The sequence below is a fragment of the Acomys russatus genome, chromosome 14 (genome assembly GCF_903995435.1).
Source record: "Acomys russatus chromosome 14, mAcoRus1.1, whole genome shotgun sequence".
NCBI classification, from domain to species: Eukaryota; Metazoa; Chordata; class Mammalia; order Rodentia; family Muridae; genus Acomys; species Acomys russatus.
This window is the reverse complement of record NC_067150.1, coordinates 40,540,056-40,558,258: the sequence shown is the minus strand read 5'-3', so window position 1 is coordinate 40,558,258 and position 18,203 is coordinate 40,540,056. Positions and strand designations below refer to the sequence as shown.

The following is an 18,203-nucleotide window of genomic DNA, read 5'->3' as shown; positions in this document are numbered from 1 at the left end:
TCTGCTCCCCGCTGCCATCAGCCTGACCAGATGTGCTCGGAAACCTTGGTTCTCCTTGAATATGGACATCTGTCAGAATTCCTGTCAATTTTAGCACAACTGCCAAGGGACTGAACAAAGAGAGTTAGCGATTAACTTCAAAGAACTTTGTTGGAGAGGAATAAAGATATTTAAGGCCTATTTTGTGAACTAATTGCATTTGCATATTTATGGGATTTACTGATATAGCAGTAATTAAAAACTATTTAGTAGTCTTAAAGGACACATAACTCAGTTGCCGTTTGCATAATAAACACTTCCTTATTATGTTTGCATAATAAGCCCTCTCCCCCTGCTATTTCCAGAAGACATTGGTCCATCCAAGAGCTACCACATCCTACTTGGAGATGGAGGAGCATGGTACAGGGGCTCCTGGGGCTTTCACAGGGGCTTCTGAAAGAATATTCTTCCAGAAGCTCTCTTAATGGTGGTGGGCCTGGCCTGAGTTCCTGTGAGATAATGGCAGGCTCATCCCTCACTCGACGACATTTTGGTCTCCTTTGCCCAAGTGTTATTTCTTGAGGGTTCTGAGAAGAACATGGTGCCACAGGTCTGTAGCATTAGCAGAGGCTGAGGTAGAAGGTACACACACACACACACACACACACACACACACACACACAGAGAGGGAACATGAGTGTTTAACTCCTCATGATTTCAGCTTTGCATCGTAAATATACTGATGAGGCCGGGGGGGGGGGGGGGGGGGGGGCCAGGTGAATGGAGAGATGGCTCAGTTGTTAAGGACACTTGTCGCTCTTGCAGAGGACCCAGGTTCAGTTCTCAGTTCCCACAAGGTAGTTCATAACCATTTAGTTCCAGGGAATGCAAGACCCTTTCCAGCCTCTGTGGGCACTAGGCATGTCTGTAGTGCACATGCACACATACACACAGGCAAGACACTCAAACAGGGAAAATAAGGTAATCGAAAAAATTAAATATACAGATCTTCTGGAAAGGCTGCAGTGCAACCCAAGCCCATACTCGCCCCTCCAATACAGTGTTCTAAGAGGCCCCACTGAAGCCCCAGGTAGTAAAAAGTTACCTGTCTGTGAAGGGAGGGGTTTAAGGAGAGTGAGAGGAGACAATTTTCATTAAAAAAAAAAAAAAAAAAATTAAAGGTTGAGCTGGGTATGGTTGTGGGTACCTTTTATTTCATCATTCAGAAGGCAGAGGCAAAACAGTCAAGGTGGAGGCCAGGTTGGTCTATACAGTAAGTTCCAAGCGAGCCAGAAGTAGTAAAGGACTGGTCTCAAAAATATTAAAAATTAAAAAAAAAAAAAAGAAAGAAAGAAAGAAAAGAAAAGAAAAAAGAAACAGTTGAGGTGAGAATCTAAAGCCACTGAGTAAATAGACTACACGCTGGTAGGAGAGTTACACAAAGAAGAATGCTGAGCCAATATAGAGTGAAAACTCTCCTGAAAACACAAACTCCTGGCAGGATGCAGCAGCCAAGAGCTGTACCGGTTAACAGCACCATTGCTGTTAGGTCAGCTAATGAAGGTCATAATGTACCTGCGTTACACATCATTAGCACCGGGCCTTGCAGTAACAGATGGGCACATGAGAAAGTGCAAAGAAAAGGGAGGGAGGAGGAATGTTCCAGAAGGATCCGATGTAGAGTCACGGCTCACTAGAATGTGTGGCAAGACACCGTGTGGGTCATCATCTCAATTCAAACCTCTGCACAGAGGGAGGAGCAACAACACAGCTGCGCTCCCTCTTGTTCAGATGCTGCCCATGGGCTGAAGCCGACTCAGCACTGGCAGAAGCCACCAGGAGGGGCCTATCAATCCTTGGTGAGCTAAGCTCTTGAAGCCCAGTGTGCCATTGCCTGCAATGGGCACTTCTCAAAAACAGAGCCAACAAAAACGTCCTTCATAGCATAGATTTAACCTCCAGCAGATCAACTGTTTTGTTTTTAAAAATTATTTATTTATTATGTATACAGTGTTTTGTCTGCATGTGTACCTGCAGGCCAGAAGAGGGCACCAGATCTCATTATAGATGATCATGAGCCACCATGTGGTTGCTGGGAATTGAACTCAGGACCTCTGAAAGAACAGACAGAGCTCTTAACCTCCGAACCATCTCTCCAGCCCGCTAGCTGATCAAATTTTAATTTCCTTTTCTTCTGAAATATTTTTACATTCTTTTTTTTCCCACCTCCACCCACACAACTCTTTCACAGCCTGTTAACTGCAACCTTGACTAGCTAGGGTGTAGTTATTTCATCAAAGACTATCACCTGTTAATGCAGTGGGGTGTTTGAATGCTTGTTTCAATTTTTTTATTTTATTTTATTTTTTGGTTTTTCGAGACAGGGTTTCTCTATGTAGCTTTGGCTGTCCTGGACTCGCTTTGTAGACCTGGCTGGCCTCGAACTCACAGCGATCCTCCTGCTTCTGCCTCCCGAGTGCTGGGATTAAAGGCATGCGCCACCACGCCCGGCTAATTTTTTAATTTTTTGAAACAAGTTCTCATATAGCACAGGCTGGCCAGCAACTTGGCGTGTAGCCAAGGCTGGACTTGCACTCCTGGTCCTGCCTCCTCCTTTCAAGTGCTGGGGTGATAATTGTGAGCCTCTACACTGGGCCCGACAGGGACATTTGTTTATGTGGAAACAGTGTCTGCACAACGGCGTGCGTAGGCCCATAGACTGCAGAGGACTCTGGCTCTGTCATTCCATTCCATGCTTTCTGCCCTTGAGATAAGGTCTCTCACGAAACCCATAGCTAGAGAAGAGGAGACGATGTATTGAAACGTGAACATAATTCAATCCACCAAACAACAACAGTAACATCTTTTACCGGGGAGCCAACAAGATGGTTCATTGGGTAGGGGTGTTTCCTACCAAGTCTGACAAGCTGAGTTCAATTCCCCAGGATCCGCTTGGTAGAAGGAGGGTTGTCTTCTGACCTCTGCATGCACCTGGCAGCACTTGTCCACCCCACCCCCACATTCAAAATAAATAAATAAGGGACATTAAAAAAAAAAATCTTTGGGGCTGGAGAGATGGTTCAGCGGTTAAGGGCACTGACTGTTCTTCTAGACAATCCCGGTTCAAATCCCAGCACCCACATGGCAGCTCACAACTGTCTGTAACGCCAAGATCTGACACGCTCACATAGACATACATGTATGCAAAACACCAATGCACATAAAATAAAGGTAATTTAAAAAATCTTCTATTGAGTGGTATTACACATTAATAGTCCTCATCGTCAAGACGTCTAGAAGCATCTTGTCTTAGTTACTTTGTGGACCATGCTCAGTGAAAATTTAAAAAGCATTCCTATTAATCAAAAATCAATGTTTCTCTTAATTAAAGGGGCCTAGCAGAAACAAAAGCTTTCTTTCCGCTGTATTGTTTGTAGTTGATGTTCATTAGACAATACCAGGTTCCGATTAGCTGCTTGTAACTCAAGAGCCCAGTGACTGTTCCCAAATACTGAAGATGTTACTGCCTAAGTCTGATTTAAGACAGCTATCTGGATCTCAATTATTAATGAAATTAGGGTCCCGAATGCCAGCAAGAACATTGCCTTAGGTAAAGGCTATAAAGGAAATCATATTAGCTTGGAATTTCCTCTCCTCAGGGGCTCCTCTTATATTGTATTATTCACTTAGCAGTCTCCTGTAAGAGAGATGGACTGTTGGCCATCGTCCTAGAGCAGAGCCAAATGGAAAAGCTGCTGGGGTTTGTGAAGGCATCAATCGCCAAATCTCTGTGTGGCGCTTGTGTGTCTCGTGTAGTTTCGATGTTTACAAAATAGCACCGAGGTTACCACAAGGGAACAAACAGAAGGAGAGGGTGGAGAGGTGCTGCTGAGTGATGCAAAACTGAGCAGCAGTGCACCCAGCAGCCTCTGCTCTTCTCTGGTACCTGCCCCAGACCAACTGGCAAGTGCGATGATTGCTCTGTGGTCCTGCCTCCTGGTGGCTGCCTTAGGTAAGTCCTGTGAATGATTCTGCCTGACCCTGTGTCTTAATGGTGTCCACACTGTGCTGTCAACACCTCAGATTTGTTCCTTTTTATTTATGATCTGTTACAGGCTAGTCCTATGAAGCTTCACAGAGATCAGTGATGTGTCTCTCGCATCCCCCCTACCATGAAACCCGCCCATCCCCCCTCACCCCCCACCCCCCCCCCCCCCCCCCACCCCCCGCAGACTACAATCCCACAGAGCCGGTCAGCATCGTACACTGGGACTTTTTACGGAGGTGAAAATTCACTCCAAAACATTATGAATGGTGGGACGATCTTCACTTCAGAAGAACTCCAGCTCACTGATGATATATACTAATTTGGGGGCAATCTCTTTCAGATATGTATGGCTAAAACACGTTTCGGGATCCTGGATAGCCTGGGCTTTATAATAAGCCTTTAGCAGAGCAGAGAAAGAGCCCATTGGTTTGTCTCGGCTGTATATCATTTTGATATAACCATGTTTGAATCCAGCTTTATAAAAACCATAGAAGTGGTCAGTTTATTCTAAAAGCACGCAAAATTTGAGTAGATGATTTCTCTTAAAATGCGTTAGAGATTATATGAGTTTTAATGTATGGAGTTATACTTTCATGGTTGCATTAACTATATGGAATTGAGCTGTTTTCATTAGGATGCAATTGATTTTAAAAGAATACGTGTATTCTATGCGTGGCCCACACCCACACCTGTGTATGCATCACTCTCTTTTTTCTTAAAACCCATTCTCTTATCTGTTACGTGTTTTTTTTCCTATACCCCAATTGTGTTTAAAAAGAGAGAAGAAAAACTATTTCTGTTGGTGATTCCTAACACACTATTTTATCTTGTCCTTACACCCTACCTCTTTGAGTTTTCCCCTAGAGCTTAGGTCTGAATTCTCAAAATTTAAAATGAAGCCAGGAGTAGGATGAGTTGATGAAGTTATGGGGCCAAATAATGGAATTTGGTAGCCAGAAAGCTGGAAATTCACAAAGAAAGAAAATGTTGGCAATGATTTTTCTATTTGGTAGGGAAGAAAAATAGTCATAAAAATCCTGGACACTTAAACTTCAAGGATAAAAGCCTATCTTAATTCTAAGAGCAAAACAGAGGAGGTTTCATTAATGCCAAGTGGATTTCTGTGCAGAAAATAACTATTGACATGAAACTAAGATAAAATAGGAAAAGAATGTCAAAAAGAGTCGGGGAACTTTTTTCTTACCAGCTTTTCCCTGTGGTGTTTTGTAGTAATAGTTAATTTTAAGTGAGGCAAGAAGAATGTTTTAACAGGGTCTAATGATCTCGTGAATCACACTGAGGACGTTTGTGACAAAGACATCTGTCGTTTTACAGAATTGACTTGTAAATATCAGAACTGATTTTTTTTTTTTTCTTTTGCTAGGGACGAGGCTAGTCCACTTCCAACCTCATTGCTCATTAGCCACAAGACCCATGTAAGTCAACTCATTCTTTAGGCAGCTTTTGAGGGCCTTAGATAGGCCATGCTAGCCTTGAACTTACTGTGCAGCTGAACATTAAACTCTGATCCTCCTGCTCCCACCTCTCAAATTACACCACCTAGCCTGGTTTCTGCGAGCCTGGCCTTTATGCATGCTAGGCAAGGACTCCACCCACTGATCCTCACCCCAAGGCTGTGAAGTTGATCCAGAATATTCCTGAAGGTCAGATCATAGACATGTAATCTGCAGCACTAATGTTGATATTATCAACCTGGAAGCAAAGTCTCTGAAAAGACCGCTGGCTGTTTCTGCTCAATAACAGGCACTGCGAGCACCATATCTGGTTTCCTTCCAAGGGCTTACTCAGTGCTGGTCCTAGTATTTGTAGACAGCCAGGTCACTCTAAGCGTCATGCCTAAGAGGTGGTTTTCTGAATGCAGACCAGCTGTGCTTCAGCCCCAGCCTCTTCATTTGTAAGCTATGGCCCTGGGGCAGCTGTACCCTCACTGACTCTGTAGTAATTACACCATCCTTACGCGCGCGCGCACGCACACACACACACACACGCACGCACACACATGCACACATAACACACACACATACACATCTGAACAAACAACAACAAAACCCAAATGAAAAAGAAATAGTGTTTTTTATTTTGCTTTTGAGCTGGGGGCTCTTTAATCTGGGCTGGCTTGTATCTCAGTATGTAGTCCAGGCTGGCCTTGGATTTGTGACACAACCCTCCTCAGATCTCTGGGGGCCTGGGATTCCAGGCCTGCCTTTGTATTCTTGCTGCTCTTTCAAATCTCTTCACTTCCAAACACTTTGCAGCTCAGTCCCTAACAATTCTACTCTACAGAAACAATACAAGGGACTTAATGGAAGCTGGTTATCTCATCCAAGGAGGCAGGGTTGACCAGGAAGCTCTCCTGCGCCTACCCATAGCTTCCATCAGTGTCTGTGGAAACAGCCCTGAACTTTGAGTCATTTAGTGCTTGTGTGAATGTCACATTAGCTTTCAAGGGGGCATCATTTGCTGCTAATTAATGGTCACTTAAATCCTTAATCTCTCTCCTGTAATTGATCTTTCTCCTCTGGCAAATTTGCATTCATAGTAGAAATGCAATTTACTATTTCCTCCCAGTTTATGCCAGAATTTGTTCTCTGTGCATCCATGAAAGCTTTCTTCCATTTGTTTTGTTTTTTTTTATTTTTTCTCTTTTGTTCTTAGTCCTGGCTGCCAGAACTTTCTCTTTTTACCTAAGGCGTTTTGACAGACTCTAGAAAGCATGGTTCTGGCCACAGGAGACCTATGAGCTATTTCCTAGATAAGGAAGCAGAGAGAAAGCTTTGAGTCATTCTGAGCAGAGGGTAGCGGGAACATACCTTCACCCCTCAGCGTTATATTTTAGTTCCATCTCGAGATCCTGTGTTGAATCCTGCCCATTTCAGGATTTCTCCAACTGAGACTTGAATTGGGAGTTCCCAAGAGAGGCTAAAAAAAGCTGCTGCCCAGAGCAAACTTTGTAGGGAGATCACGGGACCAGCCGGATTTGATGTCCCCAACCTGCCCTCCCTGGGGTATAACAGTGAGAAATGCTCCTAGGTAGAGACTCACACCGCGTGTTTTGGCAATAACAATTCACAAAAACCTTAAAAACGGTGCCCCGTGCAAGCCGTCCTGCATGCCTGAGTAGCTGTTTCCATGCTAAGCTTCTCCATGGGTGAACAGTCATGGAGTTAACATGCTCATTAAATTCACAGTTCTGATGGTAATGAAAGCAGAGCTTCCACTGCCTGCCACCAGCCTGGCATGGAAACTCCAGGATCTAGCATCATTGTTAGCGTTTTTTGTTTTTTTGGGGGGTTTGTTTTGTTTTGTTTTGTTTGTTTGTTTGTTTGTTTTGGTCCATGCGTACTCCCCAGACATTAATAAATCATAGAAATTGCTGCTTGTGGTGCCAGGTGACGTGACTGCATTCATAAAGAAATGGCTCCAAACAGGATTGTCACACAGGGAGAAGCGATCTCATTCTGTTTCCTGCTGGATCCCTCAGACCTTCAGGAGCTCATCAAAATAGGGCAATCCGCTCGCAGGACACCGCAGATAGCTTTCATCTTGCACCATGTCAGGAGGTGTGCAATTTGCTTCAGTCCAATGACTTATCGAAGCTTCGAATCCCCCAAGGGTTGGCAAAGCCTGTGAACAAAATATCTTTTTGCAATTCAGAGAAAGCCCTCACAAATCTGTCACTTCCAATCCCTGGGGTTTGTTTCTTTCGCTTGCTCTCTCCTGCCTCGACACCAATCATGACCCCTCTAACAAATCAAGATTCCTAGACCAGAGGAAACGATTGTGTTCTGAAACCAGGGAGAATTTTCCCAAAGCAAAGATCTCATTTTCTGACAAGCACACGTTATTCAAAGGACAGACAATGTGAGAAAATAGATTTTTCAATGGAAACAAACAAACAAACAAAAAGCATGAATTGAACTCTCATTAACTCCATTATGTGGAAATCCATGCAGATCTTTGGGATCAATGGATTGTCGATTACACACGGGAAATCAAAAGAAGAAAAATGAAAAAACAAAACAGGCTCGGGGAGATGGCTCAGTGGGTAAGAGTGCTTTGTTTCAAGAGCATGAGGACCTGAGTTCAAATCCCCAGCATCCATGAAAAAAACTGGGCAGGCTGCATATGTACCTAGAGCTCCTCACTGTGGGGAACAAAGGCTTGAGCATCACAAGGGCTTTGTGGTTGCTAGGCTAGCTCCATGTTCAGTGAGAGATCTTATCTTGGGTGATAAGTTGGGACAGCCAGTATCCTCCATGTGGGTACACACACAAATCAACGTAGGGGTTAAGTATGAGCTAAGAGTATAGGTGAGTTTTTTTCATCATAGCAACAGAGTGCGTTACAGGACTAGAGACCAAATTCTGTTTCTGCATGGCCACTGGGAAATGGAACTGTAGGTACAGTTCGCATGGCTGAAAATTAACTTAAGTTATGTTTCTTCACAATTCCATCTCTTTTGAGGGCATGTCCTAGTTTGCTTTCCTGTTGCCCAATAACCACCATGACCAAAAGCAGCTTGCTCATCTTTCAGAGAGTATAGTCCATTATCAAGAAAAGGCAAGCCAAGAACTCAAGAACGTAGCAGCATGAATGGAAGCAAATACCACGAGGGACACTGCTCACTGGCTTGGTCCCAGGGTCTGCATCAGTTGCCTTTCACGTATGGCTGAGTCTCATCGGCCCATAATGGCCTGTACCCTCCCACATCAATGAATAGTCAAGACAATCCCTCACAGACATGCTCACAAGCCAGTCTGGTGGAGGCAATTCCTCAGTGGAAGTTCACATTAATAACAGAGGTTAGCCATCCTAGGGCACTTGGGCCATCAGCTCACTTTAAGTGTCTGCTGGATAGCCCACCAGATGGTCATAAATTTACACAGACTAGAGTCAGCTGACTGTCTCACAAAGAGCCACCATGTCCCAGACAGGCTACAGCTCTCAGAAGATGCTCATTATTTTCACCTTCACAGCCACCCCTTTCTTTTTCTGGGTATCCTAGGCACAGCGACACCTCACTCAAGGAACTCCTCTCTGCATCGTCTCACCAGGCAGCTCTTACAACAGTATTACAAGGAGGTCAGACCAGTTCACAACTGGGCTGAAGCCACCACAGTCTACCTGGACCTTTGTGTCCATGCCATATTGGATGTGGTAAGGACGACCTGCCCTTGCTTGTTCTTGTCCTGATTGATTGTCTTATTGAATTGATTTGACTTGAACGGAATTATTGATTGAATAATTGATTGATTGAGACAGCTCTCACGTAGCCCAGGCGGGCCCCAAATTCACTATGTGGCTAAAGAATGGCACTGGATTTCTGGGCATGGGATCGCAGGTGCACAGCTCCACAGCCAACTTCATGCTGTCCTCTGTGCTTTATGCAGAAGCCTAGACAGTGTTCTATCCCTGAGACTGGTTGAACGGCTGGTACTAGGTGGAATCTGCATTTTTGGAGATCAAGTTGATTTACTTCTCTCTTCTATTGTTAGCGATAATGGCCTATTAAAATAGACATCCTGCCGGGCATGGTGGCACACGCCTTTAATGCCAGCACTCGGGAGGCAGAGGCAGGCGGATCGCTGTGAGTTCGAGGTCAGCCTGGTCTACAAAGCCAGTCCAGGACAGCCAAGGCTACACAGAGAAACCCTGTCTCAAAAAATCAAAAAATAAAACAAAATAAAAAATAAAATAGACATCCTGGTCTGGGGTCCCAGCTGTGGTTGAACATTTGCCCAGTAAGAGAGGGCATGCTTACTAGATCCACTACTTACTGTTTGAAATTTGAAAGACAAACAAAAGCCTCTCTGCGTTGGCTGTCATGAATTGATAAAGAACTTTTCTAAACTGTTTGCTAAAGATGGGAAGGACTTGTTTGAGACCCTGCCTCAAGACAAACAAACAAACAACAACAAATGTATAAAGCTTTATTTTGGCTCATGTTTTAGAGGGCTCCATTCCTTGACTAGTGGGCTTCATAGCTTTGGGGTCTTCAGCAGCACATACCACAGGTAGATGCCATCAGCATCACATATTGCAGGTGCATGCCATCAGCAGCACAAACCGCAGGTGCATGCCAAGCCACTCACCTCACATGGAGAAGATTAGGAATGGAATGGTCCCCTTCAGTGGCATATCCCAGTGAGGAAGAGGCTTCTTACCAGGCCCCGGCTTTTACAGGTTTAATGACCTTCCAATACCATGGCACTGCTGACCTAGCCTTTAACATGTTATCTCAGTTGGGGCTTCCATTGCTGTGATAAAATATTATGACTGAAAGCAATTTAGAGGGGAAAGGTTTATTTCACCTTACAACTGCCAGGTCACATCCCAACATTGAAGGGAGTCAGGGCAAAGACTCAAGCAGGGCAGGAACCTGGAGGCAGGAGCTGATGCAGACGCCATGAGGGAGTGCTGCTTGCTAGCTTGCTCCTAATAACTCCTTCATCCTGCTTTATTTCTTTCTTTCCTTTTTTAATTTTTTCTATTTTTGGGTTTTCAAGACAGGGTTTCTCTGTGTAGCCCTGGCTATCCTGGAACTCACTCTGTAGACCAGACTGGCCTTGAACTCAGAGATGTGCCTGATTCTGCCTCCTGAGTGCTGAGATTAAAGTCCTGCTCAGCCTGCATTTTTATAGAACTCTGGACCACCTGTCTAGGGGTGGCCCCACCCACAGTGCACTGGTCCCTCCCATATCAATCATCAATCAAGAAAACACCCTACAGATTTGCCTGCAAGTCAATACCATGGAGGCGTATTCTCAGTTAAGATTCTTTTTTCCCAGATGACTCCAGAGTGTGTCAAGTTGGCTTAAAACTTGCCGGTACACACATTGACCTTTGGAGGACACTCAGGATATAAATCTTGGGTAGCCCTCTTTTCCGTAGCCACGACCATCCCACGATTCTCTGGTGCTATCTCTGCTATCCCTATCCCTTTTCCAAGCAAATCCCACCTAGGCCATCCATTGAGTTGACCACAAACTCTGTGTGTGTGTGTGTGTGTGTGTGTGTGTGTGTGTGTGTGTGTGTGTATACATGCATGCCACAGCACATGTATAGAGGTCAGAGGACAACCGTGGGTACTGGTCCTTACCTTCCAATGTGTTTGAGGCAGGGCATCTCTGCTGTTCATTTCTGCAGATGCCTGGTTCTTGGGCTTTCGGGAATTCTCCTCTCTCTTTGGCTCCATCTCCCCATAGGAAAACTGGGAATCCAGTTCTTGCTATTGTGTCCGGCTTTGCATGGGCTCTAGAATCCCAAGTCGGATCCTCACTCTTTTGTGACAAGTGTGTTACCTGCTGAGCTGTGTCCCCCAACCCTACCGTCAACCTTTAGTCTTCTTCAGGAACATTATAAACATGGAACCACATACACATGACCTTTGACCTTTGATACTTTTTGTTTTGTTTTGAGACAGTCTCAATTTCTAGCCTAGGATGGGCTTGAAGACTTAGCAAATCCTCCTGCCTCAGCTTCCCAAGTATTGAGATTACAGGCATAAGCAAGCACATCTGGCCAGACTTTGTTCACTTCACCCTTTGTGTCACTTCTGTAAGGTTCCCCTGCTATGTATGTAACGCAGTCCGTTTCCTTCTGTTGCTCGGTAGGATTCCAGGTCACTGTTCCTGCTTTTTCTTACTGTTTAAAATGCTACTTCAACTAACGTTATCTTGTGCACTTGCCAACATTATGTTGCTGTTTGTTTCCAGAATACTGTCTTTGTTTTTTGTTTTTTTAGTTTTTTGAGACGGGGTTTCTCTGTGTAGCCTTGGCTGTCCTGGACTCACTTTGTAGACCAGGTTGGCCTTGAACTCACAGCGATCCGCCTGCCTCTGCCTCCCGAGTGCTGGGATTAAAGGTGTGCGCCACCATGCCCAGATCTTTCTCTTTTTTTTTTTTTTTTTTTTAAGCTTTATTTATTTTTATTTTATGTGTAGGAGTGGTTTGTCTTCGTGTGTGTCTGCACCACTTGCATGCCTGGTGCCTGTGGAGGCCAGAACAGGCATCCGATCCCCCGGAACTGGACTTACAGACACTTAGGAGCCACCATGTAGGTGCTGGAAATTGAACCCAAGTCCTGTGGGAGAGCAGCAGCCCCTGCTCTTAACCTCTGAGCCCTCCCTCTAGCCCTTAAATGTCACTTTTCTCAGCTTGGCTTTCCTACAAGCCAGTGAAAATACCAGCCTTATGGTGTTAGATAGTACTGCTTAAATCAATGCCAGGAGCTATGCCTACACAAAAGGCCTAGTATCACACTTTTCTAGCAGATAACTCATTTAAGGTCTGTTTTTCTTTAAGTCTCTTTTTAATTGGATATTGAGCTAGAATTTTGGAGACTTAATTTCCGAGGCTGGTGCTTTGCCCAGCTGGAAGAGATAGCGCCGCTCACCCTGTAGTTATTGCTGAGTTATTATGGGCATCCTGCTCCCCAGAGTCCAGTGGTAAGCGTGACCTGACTAAAAACACAGGACATGAGAGCATGGTGGTGTGCACCTGTGATCTCAGCATGTGGGAGGCTGAGGCAGGGGCATTGCTGTGAGCGTGAAACCAGCCTGGGACACAGCAGAAAGTATGTCTCCATAAACGAATAAATGAATAACTAGCACACAATAAGAGCTACGTCATTCAAAACCCCAGAGCAGGCGATAATGAGCTCTTAGAGGGGTTAAGAATGACTCTCAGATGTTTCTTTAGGCTTCCTGTTTTGACTTCATATTGATTAAGATAAAGTAGAATCACTCAGCTTCCTTTCATAGGCTTAACTGAGGATGAATATAAAAAAGAAGTAAAGTATTTATATTAATATTTTACCTTGGAACAGACATATCAAATTGAACTTTTAAAAATCTAACTCTTCCTGCCTTGGTAAAATCATATTATTTAGTAAAAGCATTTATTGTAGGTAAGGAAAACTACCTTTTCTTTTTTTATTAGTGTATTTATTTATTCAGTCATAGGCTCCTCCTCTCCTCCCAACCCCACTCTCTTTCCTCTTGCTCCTCTATTCCTTAGAAAAGGGCAGCCTCCCTACCCATCCACCTCAGCTCATCCAGTCACATCAGGACTGAGTTCGTCCTTTTCCCCTGTGGCCTGGCAAGGCAGTCCCATCAGGGAGAAGTGATGGAAAAGCAGGCAACAGAGTCCGTGTCAGAGACAGCTCCTGCTCCCCACACTATTAGTTTTCTGAAGACATGTTCTCCATCCTGTGTTGTAAAGTATAATTATTCGTTAATAGACTAGGTTACACAGATCTTATATAATTATATAGAATAAATATTCTTTTGCATGTGTATGTGTCCAAGCATGTTCATGCATGCAAATCTGTGTATAGGTGCTGGGGGCACATGTGGAAGCCAGAGGACAAAACACAGTTGGCCCTTCCTTCAACATCACTGCCATTCCTGTCTTTTAAAAATTATATTTTTGTTTATTCATTCTGTCCCATCTCTGAAATATCACATTTGCCTTCATCAATGCATCTTAGCCCCTCTGGTGTGACTTTCCTAGTCAATACAAAAGAGATGCTTGGCTGATTCCTTCTCTAACTTACAAGCGTGCACACGCATGTGCATGCATGGGTGCCTACGTGTGTGTGTGTGTGTGTGTGTGTGTGTGTGTGTGTGTGTGTGTGTATTTGAGCTGCAATGTGCAGTGGCTCTCCTATTCTGTGGGCCCCAGAAAGTAAACTCAAGTGGTCAGGATTTGTGGCAAGCACCTTTACCCACTGAGCCATCTCACAGGCCCCTCAGATGCCATCCACTTTGTTTTCTTTTTAAAACAGAGTCTCTCACTGATCTGGAACTCATCAAGTAGGCTAGGCTGGCTTACCAGTGATCCCCAGGAGTCCACCTGTCTCTGCCTCCCTAGCTCTTGAATTACAAGTATGAGACAGCGCTTCGAGCAATTTTTTTCTTTCTTTCTTTTTTTTTTCTTTCTTTCTTTTTTTTTTTTTTTTTTTGTAACATAGGCTTTGGGGATTGAACTCAGGTCTTTACGTTCATAAGTGTCCTAGTTTGTAGTTTTTGTGGCTGTGATATAACATCGATCAAAGACAACTTGGGGAGGAAAGGATTTGTTTGGCTTACAGGTCACCATCCAACATCAAGGGAAACCAAAGCAGGAACTGAAGTTTACTTCCCCTGGCTTGTTCTGTTTCTTTCTTTCTGTCTCTCTCTTTCTTCCTTTTTCTTTTCTTAAAGATCATTTATTTATTTTTATTTTATGTGAATTTCTGTTTTTCCTGCATGGATGTCTGTGTGAGGGTGTTGGATCTCCTGTAGCTAGAGTTACAGACAGTTATGAGCTGCCATGTGGGTTCTGGGAATTGAACTGAGTTCCTCTATAAGAGCAGCCAATGCTCTTTTTTTTTTTTTTTTTTCGAGACAGGGTTTCTCTGTGTAGCCTTGGCCATCCTGGACTCACTTTGTAGACCAGGCTGGCCTCGAACTCACAGCGATCCGCCTGCCTCCCAAGTGCTGGGATTAAAGGCGTGCGCCACCACGCCCGGCTTGAGCAGCCAATGCTCTTAACTGCCCTCTCTCTAGCCCATCTTTTTCTTTTCCTTCCTTCCTTTCTTCTTTCCTTCTTTCCTCCCCCCCCCCTCTCTCTCTCCTTGTTTTCTTTCTTTCTGATAGTGTGTCATTACACAGCCCTAGCTGTCCTGGAACTCACTATGTGGACCTGGCTCTGCCTCCCAGTGCTAATTGTAAAGGCATGCACCACCATGTCCAGCTCAATTATTTATACAGCGCAGGCCTACCTTCTCATGGATGGTACCACCCACAGTGGGCTGGACACCCTCCCTTCATCAATTTGCAATAAAGAAAACACCCCCCAGACATGCCCACAGACCAATCGAATGGAGGCATTTCCTTAGTTGGGATTCCTCATGTTTGTGTCAAGTTGACAAACACTATATGACAATTGTGTTTGAGCTGTCTGGCCACCACCTACCCCTTTGAGTGCTGGGGTTATAGTATGGGTCTCTACATGTCACTGGATATAGCAATTTTTCTTTCTGGAAAGTTCTTATACTTCTAATTTGATCCTTTTATGCAGCATTACCTTGCTTTGTATTTCTCAGTATTTCAAGGAACCTGGCTTCCTCATTCCCTGCTATTGTATGACCTTCGTTCTGTTTCCTTTGTTACACATCCTCCTCTTTATCCCCATCTGCACAGCTTTATAGTCCTTCAAATCTCAGCTTCTCAAAGAAAATTCCCTCTGCTTTCCAAGGTAACACTGATGTCCTCTGCCTTTCAGTTCACCTAAATCTATGGGGGTTTTGTTGTTGTTGTTTGTTTGTTTGTTTGATGGTTTTGAGAAAGAGTCTCAAATAGCACAGGCTATCTTCCAAATTTATAATGTAGCCAAGGCTGACCTTGAACTCCTGATGCTCTTACCTCTACCTCCCAAGTGTTAGGGTTACAGATATGTGCCACCACACCTGGCTTGACTCTGTGATTCTCACTGGGCATAGTCATTTGGTGAATTTCCTATTTCTGTCAGGTGTGGTCAGGCACACCTGTAATACCAGCACTTGAAAAGTAGACACTGGAGGATGAAGAATTCAAAGCCATCTTGGCTACATAGCAAGTTTGAGGGCAGCCTGGGCTACCTGAGAGCCTGTTTCAAGAAACTACAACTGCCCAATTTGTTACAAGGTTCTTGATACAGAGATTTGGTTGCTTGTATTCTTATTTTCCACCATAAGCATCGCAATATATGTTACTTGCAAGATACTAGATCAATACTGTAAAACAGCCAGTGAGTTAAAAGACACTAATTCTAAGATTATCTGTATTGATGACCAGGTCACTCCAGAGACACTTTACAGATGTCACCATTATATTTAGGATGAGTTAGATGAAAGCAGTTGCAGCCACAGAACAGTTCCGAAGGATCTGATAAAATCACTCACGGACTTGGCTGCTCCCGCTGTGAATAGCGAACTTGTCGGATGGACTCCTCTGCTGCAGCTGTACTGCTGGCAACTTATGTCTGAATGAGGAACTCAGCCTGGCTCCCATCGCAGCACCTCGCCTGCCTCCCTTCTCATGTTTTGTTGCCTCCTGTTTTGTTTATGGAAAAGCCTACAGTCTTGTCTTCGAATTTCTGAGCATTATGAGTACCTTGGGGAAATCTGATTATAGAGATAATCTACTCAACAGTGAAGAGCTTCAATTTGTTTCTATTGAGTTTTGTCAATTCCGAATGCTGGGTACCTTTGTATTCCAGTCCATAGACTGGAGCCTCCCAGCCAGACGTTGAGGCATCTGTTTCCATAGTCTCCGGAACTAGGAAAGATAAATAAGAATGTGAGGGAATTATCCGTATATTTGCTAACCACCAATTTAGATCTAAATAGACTCCCTCTGTTAAGAAGACTAATGAATTCCAATTCTCGGAAATATCCTTTGCTTTTAACAAGCAAGATGGAAGGTATCTAAAGAAAAAAGAGAGGCACACTGAGGGAAGATCTGTGAATAATGGCACCAGAGAACCAATTATGTTCACCAGCTGGCATTGGGAAACTTGTTTCTATGGGAAAAAAAAAAAAAGAAGAAGAAAGAAAAAAAATTGTTTATTTTAGCCTCAAACTACTTTTTGACATTGCATTCTTTAGGACTGAATGATGAATCTTCCTAGTCACCCCATAAGATTCTAGGACCAAAAAACCCCAGCATTTGTAGGTTTAAAACAGCAAAGCAATTGGCAAGAAGAGAAAAGTGAGTGAAGGTATCAATATGGCTGGCAACCAGAGTCAGGGGGATCAAATGATAACAAAAAGGAGAGAGACCCTCTTCCCAGTCATCCGGATCAGTGAGAGATGTTTATAGGGTGCTGTGACGGTGACAGAGAAATCAGTAGATAATGGAGTCATTGAAACAAAGATAATAGACCTGTAAGATCCTCAGGAGGCTCAGGAGGTAAAGGAGCTTGCTTCTGAGCCTGAGGAACTGAGCTCCATCCTCAGAGCCTACACAGAAAAGGAAAACCCTCTCTTCAGCTTACTCTCTGACCTCCACACTCAAACTATGGCATGTGCATTTACTGCCCCAGATACACAGGTACACACACATAAATGTAGTTAAAAAAAAAAAAAAAAAAAACGGTACTCCTGTGAAGGCACAGTTAATGGCTATGCTTCCCATTAATGTAATGCATTTTGGATTAAAAAAAATATATATATATATATTTGTAGGGATTTCTCGTTGATTGTAACTAAGTCTAGCAGTACTTGGGTAAGGCATAGTATATCCCGTAATCACTATGCTCATAGAAGTGAAGTGAGTGGCACCCCCTAATCTTGGGCTCTCAGTAGAAGACTTTTTAAAAAAAGACTTCCAGAACCCCTGCTGAGCCAATCTTGGCTGGGGGTCCCCACTGGTCCATCTACAAGCTGTTCCTTGGGGAAATATTTGTGAATTCAATCTTTTCACTTTGCATACCACTTTAAACACTGCCTCTCCCAAGCATCTATTTAAAGTCCATAAAAATCTGTAGAACCAGGGAGTTCAAAGCAGCCTTTGGTGAGCCTGGAAAACAGGGCTTCTTGTCTGCTCACTCTTTCTTCTTTCCCACTGTACCTAGAAATGCATATTCAGTAGCAACTCACTTTCTTGACTGTAAAAAGAGGACTTTTTTTTTTTTAAATCTAAAAAGGTTATTGTATTTAATTCAGGCTTTGGGGGTAGCTCAGCTGGGCAGTACTTGCTTAGTGTGCATGGAACCCTGGGTTTTTTTCCTCACCCTGGGCACGTTGGTGACTGCCTGATGCAGCACTTGGGAAATGGAGACAGAAGGAATCAAACTCAGATCTTCAGCAAGATCTCTTAACCGCTAAGCTATCTCTCCAGCTCCCTGACTAGGTTTTGTTTGTTTGTTTAAAATTGATTTCATGTACATCGGTACTCTGCCTGCAGATATTCTGTGTGAAGATATCAGATCACCTGGAACTGGAGTGACAGGCAATTGTAAGCTGCCATGTGGGTACTGGGAATTGAACCCAGGTCCTCTGGAAGAGCAGGCGGTGTTCTTGACTGCTAAGTTATCTCTCCGACCTCTGATTGGGTTTTAAAGATAGGGTCTCATATACTTAAGGCTAGCCTTAAGCTGCTTATAGAGCTGAAGATGGCTTTGAGTACTG

General features: G+C 44.0%; 1 protein-coding gene across 1 annotated transcript in view; it reads left to right on the top strand.

Annotated features, from left to right (window-relative positions):
* The first annotated feature begins 3,951 nt into the window (after positions 1 to 3,951).
* Htr3b (5-hydroxytryptamine receptor 3B) overlaps positions 3,952 to 18,203 on the top strand; it is a 28,559-nt gene continuing 14,307 nt past the window's right edge. The window contains exons 1-2 of the mRNA XM_051155844.1: positions 3,952 to 3,985; positions 9,039 to 9,205. Coding sequence (XP_051011801.1) covers positions 3,952 to 3,985; positions 9,039 to 9,205 — 201 coding nt within the window. The remainder of the gene's footprint in view (positions 3,986 to 9,038; positions 9,206 to 18,203) is intronic.